The sequence below is a fragment of the Anas acuta genome, chromosome 17, assembly GCF_963932015.1.
Source record: "Anas acuta chromosome 17, bAnaAcu1.1, whole genome shotgun sequence".
In the NCBI taxonomy this organism is placed as follows: Eukaryota; Metazoa; Chordata; class Aves; order Anseriformes; family Anatidae; genus Anas; species Anas acuta.
In genome coordinates, this window is record NC_088995.1 from 1,275,335 (window position 1) to 1,294,255 (window position 18,921).

Genomic DNA, 18,921 nt, shown 5'->3' on the forward strand with positions numbered 1-18,921 from the left:
AATGGCACATGGTCCGACTGCGTGGGGGCTGTGGCGAGAACAAAGGAAAGCAGATTTCCTGGGAGTCTGTTTTTGTTTTCCCAAGCAGAAGAGTGACTCAGATTTCAGCTCGCGCTCCTGTAACTCGGCCAACAACAACACGCTGTTAGTCGAAGTGATAAAGGCGAGTATCTTTGTGCCATTTGCTGAACTCATAAAAGCTCTCACGAACTTGTCCACCCCAGGGCCGACTCGGTGACCTGTTCAGAGACCAGGCGCGGAGCCCCCAGCCCCTCGCAGGGACGGTGTCTCCCTGAGCAGCCTCGCAGCTCTCCAGCAAACTGCCCAGCACGTATCCTGCTGGTAAAACACTGCAGGTGATCCCAGCTTGTGCGCTGTCTTAGCTGAGAGCTTCGTGATGAATAGCGGTGAGCACCTCCATGTCATCCTAACGCAGCTGCTAAAAGTGCCACCGAAATGCTTTCGCTTTCTGGGAAATATTCCAGGAAAAAAAGCACCCTGCTTCCTGGTGCTTAAAAAGTGGCTTGACACATCCCTGCTCTTTTGTCCTCTGTATCCGAGCTTGTTTTTCATGGCTGTGAGGTGCCTTCCCAACCCCTTGGAGAGCCCACAGCGTGCATTTCTCACCACAGCCACAGTCTAGCAAAGACTACAGCTTTCAGGGGCTGTCCCCAGAGCTGTCAGCAAGGTGCTAGAGCTCCTTTGGGGGTATCAGCCTGAAGCAAGCACCGCCTGCACAAACTCTGCTGCACTGGTGCAAAACGGGGCTCGCCAAAGGATTTGCTGAGGGATTGCTACACACAGCTGTGGGTAAGCCCTTGTGCAACGGCTGTGCTTTCTCTGGAAAAGGAGCAGCTCCAAAACACGTGTTAGAACACCTTGAACAAGTCAGACACAGCTAGAGGTGCTAACAGGGCAGAGCAGACCTCAGCAGAGGCAGATGTTGAGACTGGAGACACTTTGCATTGACATTTTAACGTGTTGGTTCACGCACGTTAGCAGCGTGCTATAAATACGCCTGGTCCATTCCCACTGCTGCAGCTGGGGTACCGTGGAGGTGCCACGTGCCACCATGTCGCAGGACGGGGCTCACGGCCACATGGATGGGCTCACCAAGTCACTGCCCCTCGGCTGCTCCCCCGTCCCCATCATGCCCAAGCTCCCCAAGGCCGGCACCCCGCCAGCCTCCGGCAGGCTCTGAGCTTGACACCACTTGACCGAGCTGGTGAGGAAACCTGCACAGGCTCTTTGCTCTGGAGTGAACCGAGTTTCCTTCCATGCAGTCATCCGGCAGCAGGATTTTTGCCTGTCTCTCTCTGCTCCACGCACGCAGAACATTTCTGCTGTTGCACATCGGGGACCTGGCCTCTAGTAATTAGCTTGCCAATTAATATCAGGTAATTAACACATTCATAAGGGCTGGTGGAATCCCACCCTGACATTTTCCGAGCTATGCATGTTTGGGGAGCGTCTTCATCAGCCTTTTGAAGTTCTTCGCTGTGAATTCACCGGCAATCAATTCAGCCTGCACTAAAAACTGGTGCTGTGCCATTAGAGCAAACATGCCCCAAGAAGCAAACATATTAAGGATTAATTAAATACCAGGTTTTATTTAATTAAGCCTCTTCTCATAAGTATGTAAAGGCAGGAATCTGGAGCAAGCACCTGATCTTGTGTTCTCGTCTATCCCATTTTTAGAAGTGCATTTAAACTTGGTTGGGGCTGTTTGAAACACGCAGACCTGCTGGGAGCATGGGGAGACAGCACCAGCCCCATGCACCAGCAAGGACCCACGGGCACTTGTCCTCCAGTTTAAAGGTCCCACGATAGAGCTGGCAAACACCAAGACAAGCTTGGGAGGTGAAGTCCAAGGCCATTTTCCATGCTGCTGCGGACAGGAGGCACGGCCGTGCCTTCTCCTCCTCAGCCCAGAGCTGGGAGGAGGTTACAGAAGGAGCACGCTCTGCGAGACCTCAGCCTGCCTCCAACTCTTACACTGAAAAATTCCTTGTCAGCAGCTTAGAGAGCACAGGAATAGCTTGGTGCAGATTAAGTGGAATTACTGTTCATTAAGAGCACCGGTGAGCATTTACTGACACACAAGCAGTGACTACAGGAGCTTGTTCCAGACTGAAAATTGTCCCAGGGCCATTTTGCCGTGGCTTTTCCTAGCAGTTTTCTGGCCAGGAGCAGCAGGCGGCTGCAGCCACGTGGCACCAAGGTGGAACAGGGACATGCGGGCTGCAGCTCCAAAGGTGCACCAAGCTGCAGCCTCGGTAGTCCTGAAAACAAGGGTAAAAGCCCCAGGGTACCCCCAGGCCCCGATGGTTTGGGTGCAGCACCGCCAGCCCCGTCCCTTCGGGAGCAGCCGCTCGGATCCCGACAGCGCGGCTCCATCAGGGACCCCCCGGCCGCTGTCTGAGCAGGGACTGCACAGCCAGAAAGAACAACCAGGGTTTTATTGATCTGAAAATACATCAACCATAGAGAATAGAGCTTTAATTTTTTTCTTTCTGAACAACGATAAAGAACGGTTTACATTTAAAAAAAAAAAAAAAAAGCATGAATAAAATAATAAAAAACAAACCACAGTGTGGAGTTCAAATCTAAGAACAGTAGCAGCACTTCTACAAATAGAGTAAAAGCTATAGTGCTCGTTCACCTCAGGCTGAGCAACTCCCAGAGACCAAAATGGCATCCAACATAGAAAAGCAGCAATTCAGTGTAGGGCAACAGAAAAGTCTAACACCAGAACATCGAATACATTCAGCACCCCGCTGTTGAGAGGCAAATCCTCGTCCCCCAGAGCTCGGTTCATTACCTGGCGCTGCCACCACAGCTGCAGCAGGTGATGGCCCAACAGCACCTGCACACCCTGCCCAGCTCTCCAAACACATTTTAGCACGAGGGAAGCGACAATCGTGGGTCTAAGGTTACATCTGAGATGGATTTTCAACAGTTTTTACTTAATTCTGTTTCTGAAATACAGCTTTCTCCTTCCCTGGTGCCTGGAAATTGTACTCTAAGAGGAGACTGAATTTCTGAGAATTTAAGTAGATTTGCTTACACGTTCACAAAAATGACATTTTTAGTATCTCAGTATCCAGTGTCAGGATTTTTATTTCTTTACCTTCCCTAGCAGCGAAGCCACACCGATTCGTAAAATTCCAGGGACTTTCAGAGATCTTGTGCATAGTTCAAACTTTAGCATTGATTTATGAAAAACAAACAAATAAAAAACCCACCCTGATAAGTGGAGCTTTTTACCCAGGAGTTTCTCTGTTGAGCATTTTCCCATTCCTACAAAGAAGTTGATGGGAAGCAGCCCCCATCCGACCCCTCCCGCTGCAGTGGCCATCCACAGCCAGCCCCGTGCAGGGAGCGGGTGTTGGGGTCTCTGATGAGGGGGAGCGGGCTGCAGAGCCCCCGGGGCCCGCTTGGGGTCTGGCTCCACGTGGCATCACCCACAGCTCCACCACCGTGCTCCCTGCTCGGCCTCCGTGTGCAAGATCAGTTTTTAAGAGGAAGTTGCTCAACTACTGAGCCGGAATTTAAGGTTGAATAAGCTTATTGGTAAACTAAACCTAGAAGGATATTGAAAGAAGGATATGGCTATTCCACCGGCAGACATTCTCCAGGAAATTCAAGATTCAAAGTTCAGAAGAAATCCAAGCACTCCAAGCTGTAGGAAAGCGTGGCTACGGCACCAAAACGATCGTGGCGTTGGCCCATGGCCACCATAAGCATAAATGAGGTGAGTGCAGCTCACCAAGACCTCAGGTGCCTTAATCAGCAATATTAATCAGCAATGTGTGTTTACTTCACAGCAGGCCATGAGGATAATGACCTTGAGCAAAGATCATTTGAGTGCCTGAAGCAGCACACAACAGTAAGTGGCATTTTATCTACTTCAGGGTGTCCGAAATGCTTATAAGGAATCTGAGAAGTCGTTTTGGTGAGTTATGGCATGGCCCTACTGCTGGAAATTGTCACTTCATCTGTAAATTGTGCTCTTTCACTTCCAATTTGTGCTCACGCAATACTAAAATACAGAAAATGTGCCCAGAAGTGAAAAGTCCCAAATGGAGTTGACAAGTGTTTGATGAAATGACAATCACCGTGGTCCCACTGAGGAACGGGCTCAGAGGCCACCACGAGCCAGCAGTGCCCCGGCACAGAGCGGCCGTTTAGAATAGTGGAAGGTGTTTTTTAAAGCAAGCTTACACGATGAGAACCTAGAACTGGTCCCGAATCTGTTTTGAGGACTGTGTGCCACAGCAGCTCCCAGTGCAGAGACTTAGCCAACTACTCAAAAGAAATGGGGGAAGAAAGGCAAACTACCCATCCAGATTTTTAAAAACAAATAAACGTAATAAGGAAGAAAGAGTAAGAAGAACCTCATCCCATACATTTGTTCCTGGCCACAAGCCTGCCGCAAGGCTTGTGTCTGTCTCCAAGGGGGGATTTAGGCACGGGCTCACAGCTTGCCCAGAGCAGAACTACGATTCCAAGTGACCACATCAAGAGCAGTCACTCCTCGTGATATGTTTTTTATTTATCAGTGAGAAGCGTTGCTGATACCTGCACGCGTGTTGCTGGCTCTGGTTACAACACGAGCTGTGTCTGGCTGTGTTCAGGGATGTTCAGAAAGGGGCTGGATGAGAGCAGCACAGGGTGGCAGCAGGAAGGTCCCAGGCAAAAACCCCTCTCCATCTTCATGAAAAGTGTCAGTACCTAAGCAATTCAGAGAGCCAACACGGTAAGAAAAACTCCTATAAAAATCACACATTTAGGAACAAAGACAACTTGTAAGGTGTTCACATTAGCAACACTGAAAGAGATGGGTACCGGGAGTTATTTGGCAGCTTGCACCAGCAGAAAGCTCAAATGCAGCAAGGATCCATCAGTGACTCCCTCGGGGAAAAGCAGGGCTGGGATTCAAACCCTGCCGGCGTTTAAACACACCGAGACAATCTGAGAGGATCGGAGAGCTGAGCAGCTCCAGCACAGGGGCGTGAAGGAGCAGGGAGATGCCAGCGGTGCGGAGCCAGGCAGCGAGCAGCTCGGGCCCCGGTCCCGCAGAGCTCACAAGGGGTGAATCGCAGCTGCAGGGCTGCGAGGATGAAGCATTCCCTCTCCTGGAGCCGGACAAGATTACTCTATATGGGCAGGCTTCTCCCCCAGCACGAGCAGGAAACCTCTGGCTGCACAGCCGCGCTGCACGGGGCAGAGCAAGGCTTTATCTCATGGCACCAAGCAGAGGGGCAGGGTGGCAGAGGCTGAGTCCTGTGACCAGGTGGACAGCAAGAGCCTTTCCTTAGATCTTGGTCACTTTTAACCTTGGAACAGACCTCGAGGCCCAGCTCCTGGTGCTCAAGCCCTTCGGTGCACACCTCCACAAAAAAAACAAAGCTCCTGGTGGGACAGCCTCCTGCCAGGGGGGTCACCAAGGGCAGAGCTGCTGTGGGGAGAAGCTGTGGGTCCTGACGCTCAAAACTGAGCCCAGAAGGTCAGACCTAGCTGCAGGAGAGCCGGGCACAGAATATAATCCTAAACTGACCCAGGGCCAGCACAAAACCCCGCACAGCTTGGGCAGGGCTCTGCCCACGTGGACCCCACTCAGCGCTGTGCTGGAACAAAGCTTCCCCCTCCACACTCCTTTTTTCCTTTTTTTCCACAGTTTTAAAGTCAGAACTAAAATCAAGCCGAGCTGAGGTCACGACGGTTCTGCTCCGAGCCTCCTGCTGCCGTGCAGCACACGTGGCCCAGCACGGGGCAGGGACAGATTGGCACATCATGGAACGGGTGCTAGAGAAACCACACGGTCCTTGAAGCAATAGATTTCTTCTCCCCCCCTCAAAAAATAACCCGCTTAATTCACATATTTCTCTCTATACTGTATATATATATACTATATATAGACACAATTTTCTGGTAAACATTTACAAGATATGTTTGCAACATTGAAAAGAGATATCTCCGTTTGCATAACAACGCACACTCACGTACTCCAGTATACAAGGACACACAGTAATGTACAATCAATAAATAAATACTTTTTTCCCCCCCAGAAGTTATTCAAAAAACACTGCTATTGAGCGGCCCAAAGACACTCTCAGTTAATACAGACAGCAAATATTGTGCAGATTTTCTTGGCTGTTTTTGTTTAAAAACCAAGAAAAGAAAAACAGAAGCTTAAAAGATAAAAGTGTCAGCGATGTTGCTTGTTAGGACTGTGTTTTAGCTAACCCATTGGTGCTCGTCCCTCTGAGAGGGAAGGGCAGAGCACTTTCCCTTCCCCTTTGGAAGAGGTTACGCAGGCAGATGTTTGCCTGCCCCAAGACCTAGACAGAGCAGGAACAGGCTGGCAGGGAGGGCACGAGCTGCCCACTTTATGGAAAAAGGAGAGAATCACACAGAAACGTGCAGATTCACAGCTCAAATGCTTTTGTTTCCTGTGCTACCGCAGACTGCAGACCAAGCACTCTTTGGAGGTTTCATGTAGAAAACTTCTTCAAATCATTTCCTACCTAGACTGCTGGTAACACCTTTTGCCTGTTGGCCTTGTAAGAAATGAAAGGCTCCCCATCACTCACCCCCTGCTGCAGCCCCGTTCCCTGCAGATGTTGGGATGCACCGTTCCCTACTTTGATAGCTGGGAGCCCCGCGTCCCAGCGCTGCAGAAGGAGTAGCTGACTTACTCACACTGCTTCACCGCACACTGCAGAACTTCTGAAGCAGGTTTTCTCTTCTGCAGCTTTGTTTCTTTTCTGTTCAAGCAACATCTAACACGCCACAAGTAAATACAGAGTACAGCAGCACGGACAGGCGTCCCACGGAAGGGAAGGGAAGGGCAGGGCAGGGCCCCTCTGCCCTGCTGGCGAGCAGCGCTCCATCGGCGAGAGGAGAGCAGGCCCTTATCCTGCAGAGGGGAGGAGGACAGCACGCACACATCACACATTGCATGGAGGGGGAACACAGATTTTTGCAGCAAAACTTGAGAGAAAGTACCCTTAAAGAGAGCCACAGACCAGCATTTTCCCTGCTGCTGAAAGCACACCTTCAGGGCAGCTTTCTGTGGCCATGGCGAATCTCCCTCTGGCTGAACCGGGCCTGCCACTAACCCACACTTCTCCTTTTCCTTTTATTTTAAATTACCTGAGTTGAAAAATGAATCCAAACCCTCCCTAACACAGCCACAGCACGGCACAGCAGCTCAGCTCTCACGCTGGTAGTGCTGGAGAGGCACTTCATGCAGCGTGCTCCAGGGGTGCAATGCTGGAGGGCCGCTGCAGGAAAAGTGGCCACAGAAGTGCATCTTCCGAAAGCAAAGACCACTCAGGGACCTTGGCCTATTTGGTCCTTCGCAGGTAAAAGCAGCCCACCAGGACCTAACAGGAGACTTTCAGTGGACTTAGAGGGCTTTGCAACCAGCCCCGTAAGCACACAGAAAACCTGCAGGCACCAAGGGATTGTTTGCACTGTTTGGATGTAAGCAGCTGGTCTTTTGATTACCAGAGGAAGAGACAGGCACCTTCAGAGGGAAAAGTCAGGACAGTCACTTAAGCCAGGAGCTCTGACTTGCCTTCCAAGGTGCTCTCCCCTAACACGGGTTGCAGAAGAACGATCAGGAGACCAGACTGCTAACACAAGCAGCTAGAGTAAGGCAGGTACAAAAACCTCAAGACTAGAGCTCCCAGATGAGGCTAGGACCAGATTTTTCAGTGTTCAGAGTGTGTTACAGAGGCTGGATTTTGAAAGAGAAACCCAATGCTGACCTTGGAGCTCTTCCGAAAATCCATTCCCAAACAAAACTCTTGTGTGCTCAGATACTGTAGTAACAAACAATGTAAAAATCCCAAGGAGAGAACGGAGCCCTAAAAACACTACAGGAAATGCTATGCATTGAGGGACAAGACCAAAAGAAGAGTAGTTTCTGTGATCCAAGTCCCTCTGTTACTGGCAGAGCCTCAGAACACATGTAAGAAACCAAGTACTGGCAGCATCCCTGCCCTGCCTGGGCCTGCAGGGCTGCCCAGCTTCCCCCTGCCATGGTAAGGGCTGCCGAAGGAAGCAGCTCGATTTCCTCCCAACAAAGGGAGCCCCCCAGGGGGCTGGCAGCCCAGCTCTCCCAGCCCCCCAGCTCCGACCTGGGATGCTGCTGGCAGCTGCCTCTGCGGCCGTGGTGGTAACCCACGCGCCGCACCTCCGCTGCAGCAAGGCAAGGAAGCCACTGCCCGGTCCTGCTTCCAAAGAAGTCTTTAGCAATAAAATGTGATTGTACAGATCTTTGGTTAAGTCACTGGAGAATGCTGCGAAGATCTGAGCCAGGGCCCCCAGACCTACCACTGCACACAGCACTGGGAGAGCTGGGGCTACCTGCGGCTTACACAGCAGCCTGTGTCCAACTGCCTTCCTTCCACAGGCGCGGCACGGCACGAAAAAGGAGAGGGAGAGGAAGCATTGAAGAGGAGTCCTGGCTCTTTGTCTGGATGCCTCGTCTTCTCCACGTCCTTCACTTGTTCTCGATCAAAGTCTGGACTTTGTACACCAGGTCCCGAGCCAGCTTCAGGATCTGCTTGGTGTTGTGCCGCTCGGCCATTTCTGGAACACAGACAGAAGGAGCCCACAGAGAGGCGATACCTGAGCAGCCCAGCATCTCGAGGAGCCCCCCCAGGCCTCGCCGCTCTCTGCTTCACAGCCAAGCTTCAGGCAGCAGCTGGAGCTGTGAACTCACATCTGAATCCCTAAGCACCAGCCCTTGCAGACACCTGCCTCTGAAGGGCCATCATTAAGGAGCTTATCTCAGCACGATTACAACCTGCAGGAAGCACCACCTACACTCACAGCTCCCCTCAAGCAGAGATAAGGCAGGCTGTGACCAAGGATGGTCCCCCAGGCATCGTCTGAACCCTTCAGAGGCAGGAGATCTCTTTAACATCACGTTCCAAGCCCCAGCATAGCACAACCATGCTGCTCTGTTCAACATTTACCAGCGTGTTCGAGACGTGACTGCCTACAGCCAGACACACTGCCTGCACCTGAGCAGTGCCACAAATTCAGCCCAACAGAACACAAGCCGTACCATTGAAAAATTTGATGATGTCTGTAAAATCCATGTTGTTCTCCAAGATTATGTCCCGGTACATTTCCACCAAGGCCAGGGCTATGAAGAGCACGTAGTGTGTGGAGGAAACGTGTGCAGCTGCCCAGATGGTTTCCCAGACGGCGAACACATCATCGTACACCAGCTCTGTTAAGGGAGGAAAGAAAAGCAGCAGTCACTGCACCAGCCTCTGCTTACAACCACCCTGACTCACAGCATCCACGGCAGCACTGGGGAAGACACGCTGGTGGTTTCTTCCCACAAGAACCTGTTCCAAGGAATAAGTCAGCCATCTACAGAGACAAATATTCTGGCCTGCAGCAGGTGGTACAGATTTCAGGACATAAAGCTGCTGGAAGCTCACCAGCAGCTCTGGAGTAACAGGTTCTGGAACTAGACAGAAAAGTCAGCCACAAACCTACCAGGGAAAAGCGAAACAGGAGCACACAGCAAAAAAATGAAGTTAAACAACTGAAGTTGCAGAGCATACTGAGAAGCGTGGAAGCGTGGCAGACCCTGACTTCACCCCCCTTCGTTGGTCTCATCTTCCTCCCTCCCTGCACACACCTCTCTTGAAGTCAAGGAGAAACCATCGGTAGCAGAAGTAGAAATGAGTGTAGTCACCATTCTGGTGCATCAGCTCGAAGAGCTCAGAGTCCAGAATCTGCCAAGAAAAGCAAAAAGAAACTCATCAGTGCACACCCGAGGCACCAACCACTCCTCTGTCTGCTTCCTTCCCACTGCTCACCTCCTGCACCATCATTCACCCAGCTTCACCCTGCCTTGCAGCCCTGCCACACGTTACTCCCAGGCTCTCTTTACGCCCCCCCTGCCACAGAAAGCTCCTCTCAGCCCGCCCCACGGAGGCACCCATCCCAAAAACAGCTCCTCCTCACTGCCCTGAGAGGCTGCTGCCCCGTGCTGGCGCCCTACCTGGATCAGGGACCTCATGTTAGCGAAGTGGGTGTCCATGGCTCCCCCGTGGGGGAAATTCTGATTCATCCTTTTCATCAGCTCCGTGAAACAGCTGAAAGCCAGAGCCTCTGCACGGGGAACACAGAGAGTCGGTGCTCTGCTGCACGGGCACCGCAGCATCTGCACCCAACGTGACCATGCCAGCAACACACACACACAGCAGCCCTCCCCACTGCACACACACAGCCAGGGGTGCACGGCAGGGACAGGCCTTGGAAGCACCCCAAGGCTCCCCCCATTGGGTATGGGACCCCACAGATCCCCCCCATGCACTCCCACTACTACAGCACTGGAGAGCGGGGCAGAGCCACCCACTCACCATCATCCAGGATGACCAGGAGAGGGGCCAGCAGGTCACACATCCCCTGCACGTAGCCAATCTCAATGTGCTGCCAGATGTAGCTGTGAAGGAGGGCAGGAAAGCCGTGAGCCCCCTCCCCATGGCCAGGACTAAGCCCCTGCCCCATGCCACAGCCCCCTGGCACGTGCCCTGCCTCCACCCCTGTGATGCTGGCGTGCCCTACAAGCTGCCCTCAGCCCACAGCCGGGGCCATCGGGGCACTTCAGACCTCTTTATTCCATCACGCCCGTGCCCCGTTGCTCCACAGCTGGCCTGTAAATGATTAAGTCCCAGCGCTGACTTCCAGGTAAGCCACGCACGGCACAGCCCGAGATTAACGCCGTGCCAAGGTCTGCTGCCTGGAGATCTGAGCAGGGAAAAAGGAAATCAGAGAGCACAGCAAGGTGCAGGAGGTTGGGCAAAGGGCAGGGACCGATGGAGTTTGTTCCTTTGCCTCTCTCATTCTCACCCTTCCCCTTGATTCATCCCCTGCACGGCGCTGCCTGCTTTGCCTCCCTGCACCCAGCGTCCCAGGAAGCGATCGGCCCTGCACAGATCTTCCCATATTTGGTAGCAAGTCAAAAGTGTTCAGAAAGGGCTCCAACCCGCTGCTGGCACAAGGAAGCGATCCTTTCCATCCTGCCCGCTAGTTTTCCAAATTCTGCTGCATCGTAGGTCTCGTCTCAGCAGAGATCTCCAACTGCGGCTGCCAGATAAAGTGACAGCTCTAACGAGATCGCAGCTTCTCCTCATATTTGCAAGATGAGTAATGGTGTTTTAGCCTCCACTGCCCCTGCAGCAGCCACAGCTGCTGAGCTGGAGCTGGTCGGGGTCAGTGAATGTCACACAGCAACCTCGTAGTCACAGGGCAAGCAAGGAGAATTTGAAAGGCACCCAGGTACTCCTGTCCCCGGGCTCCTGTGTAGGCACTAACCACTGGGTTGTTTCAGTATTGCTCATGAGTACCAGACCTCGTTAAACACTTTTCCAGGCACGTTCCAAGAGCAGCTGGGCTACGCTGTGCTCACACCCGGGCAGCCCCAGGGAGCCCTCTGCCTCAGCCCAGCCCTGGCACGCAGCAGGCACAGGGTAAAGCAGCACGGGGCAGGGCTGGTGGGCTCCTCCTCAGCCAGACCCCGCTTCTGTGCAAAGAGATTTGGAGGAGGAAGCCAAGGAGGCAAACCCAGCAGCCAGAACAAGGTTTGAGGCTTGGGTCTGATGACAAATTCAGGGGAGCCCTGCCAGGAGCCTGCCCCAGCACCCTGCAGGAGGGCCCCGTGGCTCCCACCTGCACATGATGTTGCGCAGCTTCTCCAGGTTGGCGGGGGTGAAGTACCAGTAGTTGCGGTCGCACCGCTGCACGTCCTTCTCAATGCGGTGCAGGTTCACCGTGTACATGTCCAGTAGCTCCGGCTGCCCAAAATGAAAGCGAAGTTGATTTGTTTTCAAATAAAAATTAAAAATAAATGCAAGGGCAAAGGAGCAACAGGGCAGAGTTTGGGTTGATGCAGCTGCAGGATTAGCACAGGGCAAACACAGGGAAGTGGTGAGAGACTCCCAAAAAACCCACTCAGGGAAGAAACAAAGACTTACAGAGTAGGTGACACCCGTCGAGGAGACAGGAGATGCTTCGCTGTTGGCCAGATCTGTCACAGCCAGGGAATCCAGCTGCGGGTACAAGCTCTCCATCTCTGGCTCCTCAGAGAGGTTGTCCTCACTCTCCACCAAGCTTTGCTTTTCGGCCTCACTGTCTGCCCAGCTCTCTACCACAGTCAGGGCCACGGCATCACGCCCACGCAGGACCCCTGCTGAGCTCTCCCCCACAGGAACGAAGTCCAGGCTTCCACCGCTGGGAAATTCACCCTCCAGGCTGTCCTGACCCTGCAGCTTTTCCTCCTGCACAGCCCCATCCAGGTCCTGCGGGGCCGTGGTGTCGGACCCACCAGCCTTCCCCTGCGAGCTGGCTGAGGACTTGTTGGTTTCCAGGGCGCTGTCCTCGTTGCTGAAGCTGCGTTCCGAGAATCCCGACGCAATGGAGAAGTTCTGGGAAGAGGGATGGCCAGAATCAGGCGAACACGTGCCGTTGGGAACGTTCCCGTTGGGGATCTTGCTTTGTTTTCCATCTTCCAGCTGAGCATCTGCTTCGGTCTGTTCCACCTCGTCCACCGACTCAAACACCTGCACAGGGCAAGCAGAGCCCCGTCAGAGCGAGCAAGCCCTCTGCACATGACAGCTCTTGGGGGTGTAACACCCACGTTCCCAATGGCAAGGAGGGAGGAAGATCTGCTCTAAAGAGGTCATTCCCCTAGATGCTTGCTCCAAATGCATCGACAATGCTGCCAAGTATGCAGCGAGCTGCTCTTACTGCTCATTAGTGCTCCAGCCCCATCGTGGGAAGCCAGCAAGCACCCGAGAGCCCACAACCCCACAGCGAGGCACCTTGCTCCCCAAGCAAGGTGTGGTGCACACCACAGCAGACCACATTCACGGTCTGTGCAGGGCTCGTGTAAGCAACCAGTGCAGAAAGGCTCAGAGGACCCGAAGGCATGGTCACTGGCTAATGCTCCAAAATGCACAGTCCATGCTCCAAAGGACTACGCTTTACTCAGCACAATACATCGGGCAGGATGCCATTTGAAGGGGTTGATTAAGCACGTGGTTGCTACCATATGGAGCAGCCAAAGGCCCTCATGTGTGAAGGCCACGTGTGGGTTGATCCTTCGAGCCCGGGCAGAGCGGGCAGGTGAATATTAAACACCGCCAGCAGTGCCCAGCCCTGACCTTAGTGACTCCAGAGACAGGTTTGTGAGTCATGTACTTCCTCCAACTACAGCTCTGTTTGACAGAAGCCAATTCTGGCAAGCAAGCAGCCCAAGGCAGGGGAGAGAGCCTCGTGCAGTAGGGCAGCCAGTGTGAACAGGCAGGAGAGGACAAAGCGCCGCCGCTCACCTGCGTGCTGGAGCTGGAGTCGCTCTGCAGCCGGGCGTGATTCTGTCGGCCGGAGCTGCAGCTCTGCGAGGACTGCAAGAGAGAGAAAAGGCCACTGAAAAGGCAAAGAGCACGGTGTCTGCAGCGGGGGCACGCTCAGAGGTGGGCACATCTGTATACAAAGTGGAAAATGCATCCAATAAATTCTCCTATTTGACCCACAAAACACAGTCACGTCACATCAGCTCTGCTGTGCTGGTTTGTCACTCAGAGCAGCACCCTCCCTCAGCCTGCCGCTGACATTTACCACTGGAGATGATAAACAAACAAAGTCCCGGGCCAATTCAGTTGTTCAAACACTGTTTGTTTGGGTATGAAATGAGCTGCTTTCTTGTAGCCTTCAGAGAGGTCACGCTGTCTCCCCAGAGTGCAAATTTCTACTAATTTCAGTCCTAATTTGGCAGCAAAGCGACTCACCCCATCTTAGTTTACATAAACGATGAAGTCACAGGCTATAAAACAATCCCTCTAAGCATATTAATGTTTTTTTCCTTTTCTTAAAGGACAAGCATTGATGCTTTAAGCCAGGCTGTGTCAAGGCAGCGCCTCTAAAAGCCAGCAGCACCATACAGCTGAGGCACAGAAGGGGCTTTGCAGCAGCCAGTTGGGTGCCGTGCCTCGGGGGTTCCCTCTGAGCAGCGAGCCGTCATATCAGAGCGAGTCCTCCCTGCTATCTGAGCCGCCCCTGTGCAGGGCTTATCACGGCACGAGAGCCTGCAGCTGCTCCCGCTGCACGCAAAGCTGGATGCAGGGAGCACTGCAATTACATCACGCAGAAACAATAGGGTTTTCAGAAAACACAGCACTTTCAGAGCGGCAGCAGGAGCTGTCCCCACCCTAGCATTGTGGGTGTTTGCTGGGCAGGGCTCCGCTGGAGAGAGGAAGGGCGACAGTTTTCCTCCATCACCATGGGAGCATTTTATAACAGGAAATTTCAGGTTAAGATGGGAAAAGGGTGAAACTTTGCATGTATTAACTCTGCCAGCGCATGTTCCCCGACCAGGCAGCGAATACAAAACAGGAACACAAAACAGCAGAGATGCTGCAGGGAGGGGAATGATTCACACAGCTACGACCGAGCAGCCCGCTTCTCCTCGCCTGTGTCACCTCCGCTCCTGTGCAGCCCAGCTCTGGCTCGCCCTCCCCACTGTGCTGATGGCAAAGAGCAGGTAAAAGCCCACGGGCTCATTTCACAGCCCCATGGCACCAAAAACATCGTCTTCCTCCTGCCCCTACTCCAACACTGACTTCCATGGGCCTGATCCTGATGTGCTCCTGGATTGCAAACTGGGTTATGAATATCTTTGTTTTCCAGAAATACCCAGGGAGGCTTCCCGGGACCAGGCAGTGTCTGGATGTGGAGCTGCTGCCCCCACCAGAGCCTGCTCCCTGCTAGGAACCACGTGCCCAGCACCCCACGCTGGGTGATGGCTCCCAAGCACAGAGCTGTGGGCACGGAAATGGAAGAACCTAAGCGAAACCAACTCCTCACACCTCTAAGAGACCTCTCAGACTTCAGTCAAACCCTCTGAGTCAGTGCAGCCCAACGCAGCATGGAAACTGGGGTCACACTGCGGGAGGTGCCCTCTCCAACTTCTAAACGCTCTGAAAGAGCAGATGAAAGAGAACAGATAAAAAAGCTTCAATCCCACCTGCACAGACTGCGAGTAGCAAGGCACGGAGGCAGGAAGAGGTCCGGGAAGGAGGACAAGCAAGAACTGTCCCCGTTTCTCCCCGTTTCTCCCTGCAGCACAGGCTGACACGGCGCCCACGTCCCTGCGTGGGGACAGCCCTCCCTGAGCCCCCACGCCCTCACCTCGTTGCTGATGGTGGAATCTCTGTGCATCATCCTCTGAATGTGGGAGTCCAGGCTGGCCCCAGAGGAGCACTTGGCCAGGGCTGCGGCGTGCGACTCCTTCTCCCTCTGGCGGACGATGGCCTCGCAGCCCAGCCACTCCGCCATGGTGTGCTCGTAGCACGTGCGGATCTGGTCATCGGCCTGCAGCGGTGAGACACAAACAAGGTCTTTGAGCAGCTTTCCTAAAGGGCCCAAAAAAACGTGCCTCCTCCACCCCCCTGCACAGGGGAGCCAAGTGCACACTTGCATTAGCTATGGCTCAACGGGACATGAAATCACCTCATCTCCTGCACTGCCTGACCCAGGAAACCTCACAAAAATTAGGATGGAAAAATGATCGTCTGCCTCCTTCCTGCCTTCCAGAGGCACTCAGGGCGCTCTCTGACGTAAGCAACCAGCAGCTGCACAGGGTAACATCAAGCTTGGTCCTATCAATTCCTGCTTATCTGGCCCTTCTCCCTCTTCCTAAGTACAGCTATGGTACAAAGGGGACAGAATGGCCAATGTGGACTCCAGAACACTGTGAGCTGGGAAATGTCCAGGGTACACCAATGCCATGCTCATACCGACCTCTTTCCTTTCTGCTTCTGTCATCCCAAACTGATAGTGGCCCAAGAGGAAGGGCCAGACAGCCTTCCTGATCTCGTGCTGGATCCCACCGTAGTAGATCAGCCGCAGCAGCTCCTGGTCCTCATAGCTCTGTGGGAAGGATCCAAGTCAGCGTGCACAAACAGCCGGGACTGCAGCCCATCGGCTGGCAGTGCCAGCCCAGCCTGGCCACAGCACCTTCCAGTACCCGGAGTGCTGCCAGACCCCCACCACCCACACACTCATCCTCTACAGATGCTCTCTCACATCTCCACCTGGAGTTAAGTTCAGCCAGCGGCCCCTGCAGATGGACATTTGGGGAAATGTTGGCTCTCTATGCCCAGAAAGCGTCCCACCAAAATTACCCAAGGTCACTGCTGTGCCTCTGTGCCCCAGAAGAGTGTCCGAACAGTGCTGTTCCTACCGTGCTGTCCTCCAGGTACTTCTGCCATATGTCCACAGTCAGTCCCGAGCTAGCGTTGCAGGGCACGTCAGGAGACACGATGTTGTGGTTAACCAGGGCCGAGAGGTGGGTTCGCACCGTGGAGAGGTGTCTGCAATAGGCCAGCCCTGCGTCAGACAGAAGCAAAAGCTCATCTGGGGAACTCGGGGAGTCACAAGGGCAAAGTGCTGGGGACAGCTCTGATCAGTCTGGTCCCTGGAGGAGATCCTCTCAAGCCACAGCCAGCCTAAGCAGCAAAGCAGGGAGCATAGCAGGACCAGCTGGCATCTCACTGTCCTGTACCCACCAACACTGCTGCTTGCTGGGCTGAAGCCTGAAACTCAGAACAGAGTTCATCTGGCTGCTGCCAGTCCTGAGCAAGTGTTCCTGGGGCCCTGCATGCAACAAATGGATCCAGTCCCCCTAACCACTATCCTGTTGTTTCTGCACCACTTCTAGCCCTGAGCCCAGGACCTTATCCCTTGCCCATCACACATCTCAAGGCATCGTGGATGTGACAAGTACTCACAGCCATAGAAAGCCCGGGAGAGGATCTGGTACTTCATATTGTCACACAGGAGCTTCAGTGGAGCTCTGTCAATAGAAACACACTGGATGTGAGCACAGAAATGCTCCCATGCCCTCAAGTGTCTCGGCTTTGATCTAACTGTGCAAGCTTTGCTTTTACAGATGCGCCAGAGGACCTCTGCTCAGCTTGGGAGCAGCAATTCTTGCTGTCAGGACACAGAACAGCTGAGAGACAAGCCTCACTTCAGCCTGGACGTGCCCCCCAGCAGATGTAAATGGTCCCTGGACATGGCGAGGCTGGAGACACCATCGTGCCACAGCTGCTCTAGTTTGGCCATCCACCCAGCTCAGTGGGGCTCTCAGCTGCAGGCCTGTTTTACCTCACCTGTATTTCTCCAAGCAGGCAGCAGTGGAGCTGTCGTACCTTTCATGGCTGCAGCCGTTGGACGGCCCCCCGTCAGAGGAGCCACTCTGAGAGCAGGAGGAGCAGGAGGACTTGCGGGTGTTGGGTTGCCACATGGGAGGCAGGCCAGCACCCTGCGCGTCCATCAGGTCCTGGGGCACTGTAAGAGGGCAGAGAGGAGCATCAGCCACTGCCCCCCAGCCAGGTGGGCCACAGGAGATGGACAGAGGGGAGTTTTGATCAGCAAATGCAGCACCCCGCACTCTTTCCAAGGAGACACCGGCAACCAGGTAGGACCTAACACCAGCTGATCACAGCACCAGCACCGATGAGCGCTGGAGAAAGGAAAGGTAACAGAGCATTGATGAGAGAGCATAAAAATCATCTGCTAATTAACTGCAGTGCCTTCAGCAAGCTCATCTCAAATCACTGAGTGCTGACTGAGGCAGAAAACAAACACCCAATCCAGAAAGACTGGAGACAAGGCGCTGCAACAGACTGTCACAAAACTAACTAAAAACGTGATTGAAAACAACCATTGTCCCAGGAAGAGTAAATCACTGGAAAGGAAAAGCCCCCATCTCAAACACCAGGATCTCATCCAAGCTTCAGGGAAATATGAAAACATCCAAATCACAAGACAGGGCAGACTTTGATGCAGACGTTGAGAGGGGCAGCAGGAACAAGCAGCAATTCTTGTTGTCATTTGCTAAATCCCTGCTTAAACTCAGAAGTGCTATTGCACTGCCCTTCGGTCTTGGGCCTCTCTAGGAAAAGGCCGACACGATGAAGGTGAAATGTGGGATGCAGACAATGATTAACGAAGAAAAATCTTGTTGGGTCTTCCTTGGAAATTAAATCAGATCTCACTAACCCTACCTGCTTGTGAGACTGAATAACTGCTGATACTGGTAAGAAAAATGCTGAAGTGTTCTCATTAGGAGCCCCTTCCTTCCCTTTCCCTCATACCGAGCAGGTGCTGATGGGTCAGTGGCAGACACCTTTGCAGGAATTGTCAAGTGACAACAAAGGCAAGCACGTGTACCAGACAAATGACAGCTGCATTACACTGATGCCGAGTGGCCCGCAGAGCCACAAGCCGGGGTCGGGATGCGGTGGAGAGATTCGGAGACCGTTTGTGGATCACCACCATCCTGCCTGCAGCCGGAGTCCGTGCAGTCTTCCTTCTCCCAGCAGAGATGGAGATCACAGACGCAAGGAATGGGTGAAAATTACCATTAATGGTAACTAGAGACACAGAGACGGGACAAGGGCACAAATGAATGGGGGAAGGAAGAATCTGTAGAGAACGAACCGCTGCAGTTCCACCCCCCTTTGGGAAAATCTATAGAAACTGCACAGACTGCGATGACGCCAGCTGAAGAGATTGCAGCAATTCATTTAACAGCAAATTTGGCCCCCAGTGCAGAATTTTAAGGGGTAGATCAAAAGGAAGCTACAGAAAGGAGCGTCTCCCCTCAGCTATTTTGGCCTCAATCAGATTTTTATCTGACTCACTGGGCTGTGTTAGTCAGCTAAAGGCAGAGAGAACCAAGTATAATCTTTAGTGATGCTATGGAGGAGTCACAGGAGATATAATTGTCCCCCTTCTAGCCTCAAAAGTATAGGAACAGGTTTTTGATCAGATTTCATAGCTTTTCAGAAGCATGCTATGAGTTTTCTATTACACTCC

At 53.2% G+C, this 18,921-nt stretch overlaps 1 protein-coding gene across 9 annotated transcripts in view; it reads right to left on the bottom strand.

Annotated features, from left to right (window-relative positions):
- Window positions 1-2,473: 2,473 nt before the first annotated feature.
- Window positions 2,474-18,921, bottom strand: part of SGSM1 (small G protein signaling modulator 1) — a 37,930-nt gene continuing 21,482 nt past the window's right edge. For 7 of the 9 annotated variants that reach the window (XM_068653573.1, XM_068653572.1, XM_068653568.1 and 4 more), the window contains 14 exons: window positions 18,297-18,476; window positions 17,250-17,388; window positions 16,827-16,891; window positions 16,280-16,425; window positions 15,838-15,966; window positions 15,226-15,408; window positions 13,371-13,442; window positions 12,015-12,599; window positions 11,710-11,834; window positions 10,401-10,483; window positions 10,040-10,149; window positions 9,674-9,770; window positions 9,086-9,253; window positions 2,474-8,604 (listed from right to left, as the gene is read on the bottom strand). In XM_068653573.1, the coding sequence (XP_068509674.1) occupies window positions 8,516-8,604; window positions 9,086-9,253; window positions 9,674-9,770; window positions 10,040-10,149; window positions 10,401-10,483; window positions 11,710-11,834; window positions 12,015-12,599; window positions 13,371-13,442; window positions 15,226-15,408; window positions 15,838-15,966; window positions 16,280-16,425; window positions 16,827-16,891; window positions 17,250-17,388; window positions 18,297-18,476 (2,171 nt within the window). In that variant the 3' untranslated portion in view covers window positions 2,474-8,515. The remainder of the gene's footprint in view (window positions 8,605-9,085; window positions 9,254-9,673; window positions 9,771-10,039; window positions 10,150-10,400; window positions 10,484-11,709; window positions 11,835-12,014; window positions 12,600-13,370; window positions 13,443-15,225; window positions 15,409-15,837; window positions 15,967-16,279; window positions 16,426-16,826; window positions 16,892-17,249; window positions 17,389-18,296; window positions 18,477-18,921) is intronic. The other 2 variants (XM_068653575.1, XM_068653574.1) reach the window with 1 other exon arrangement.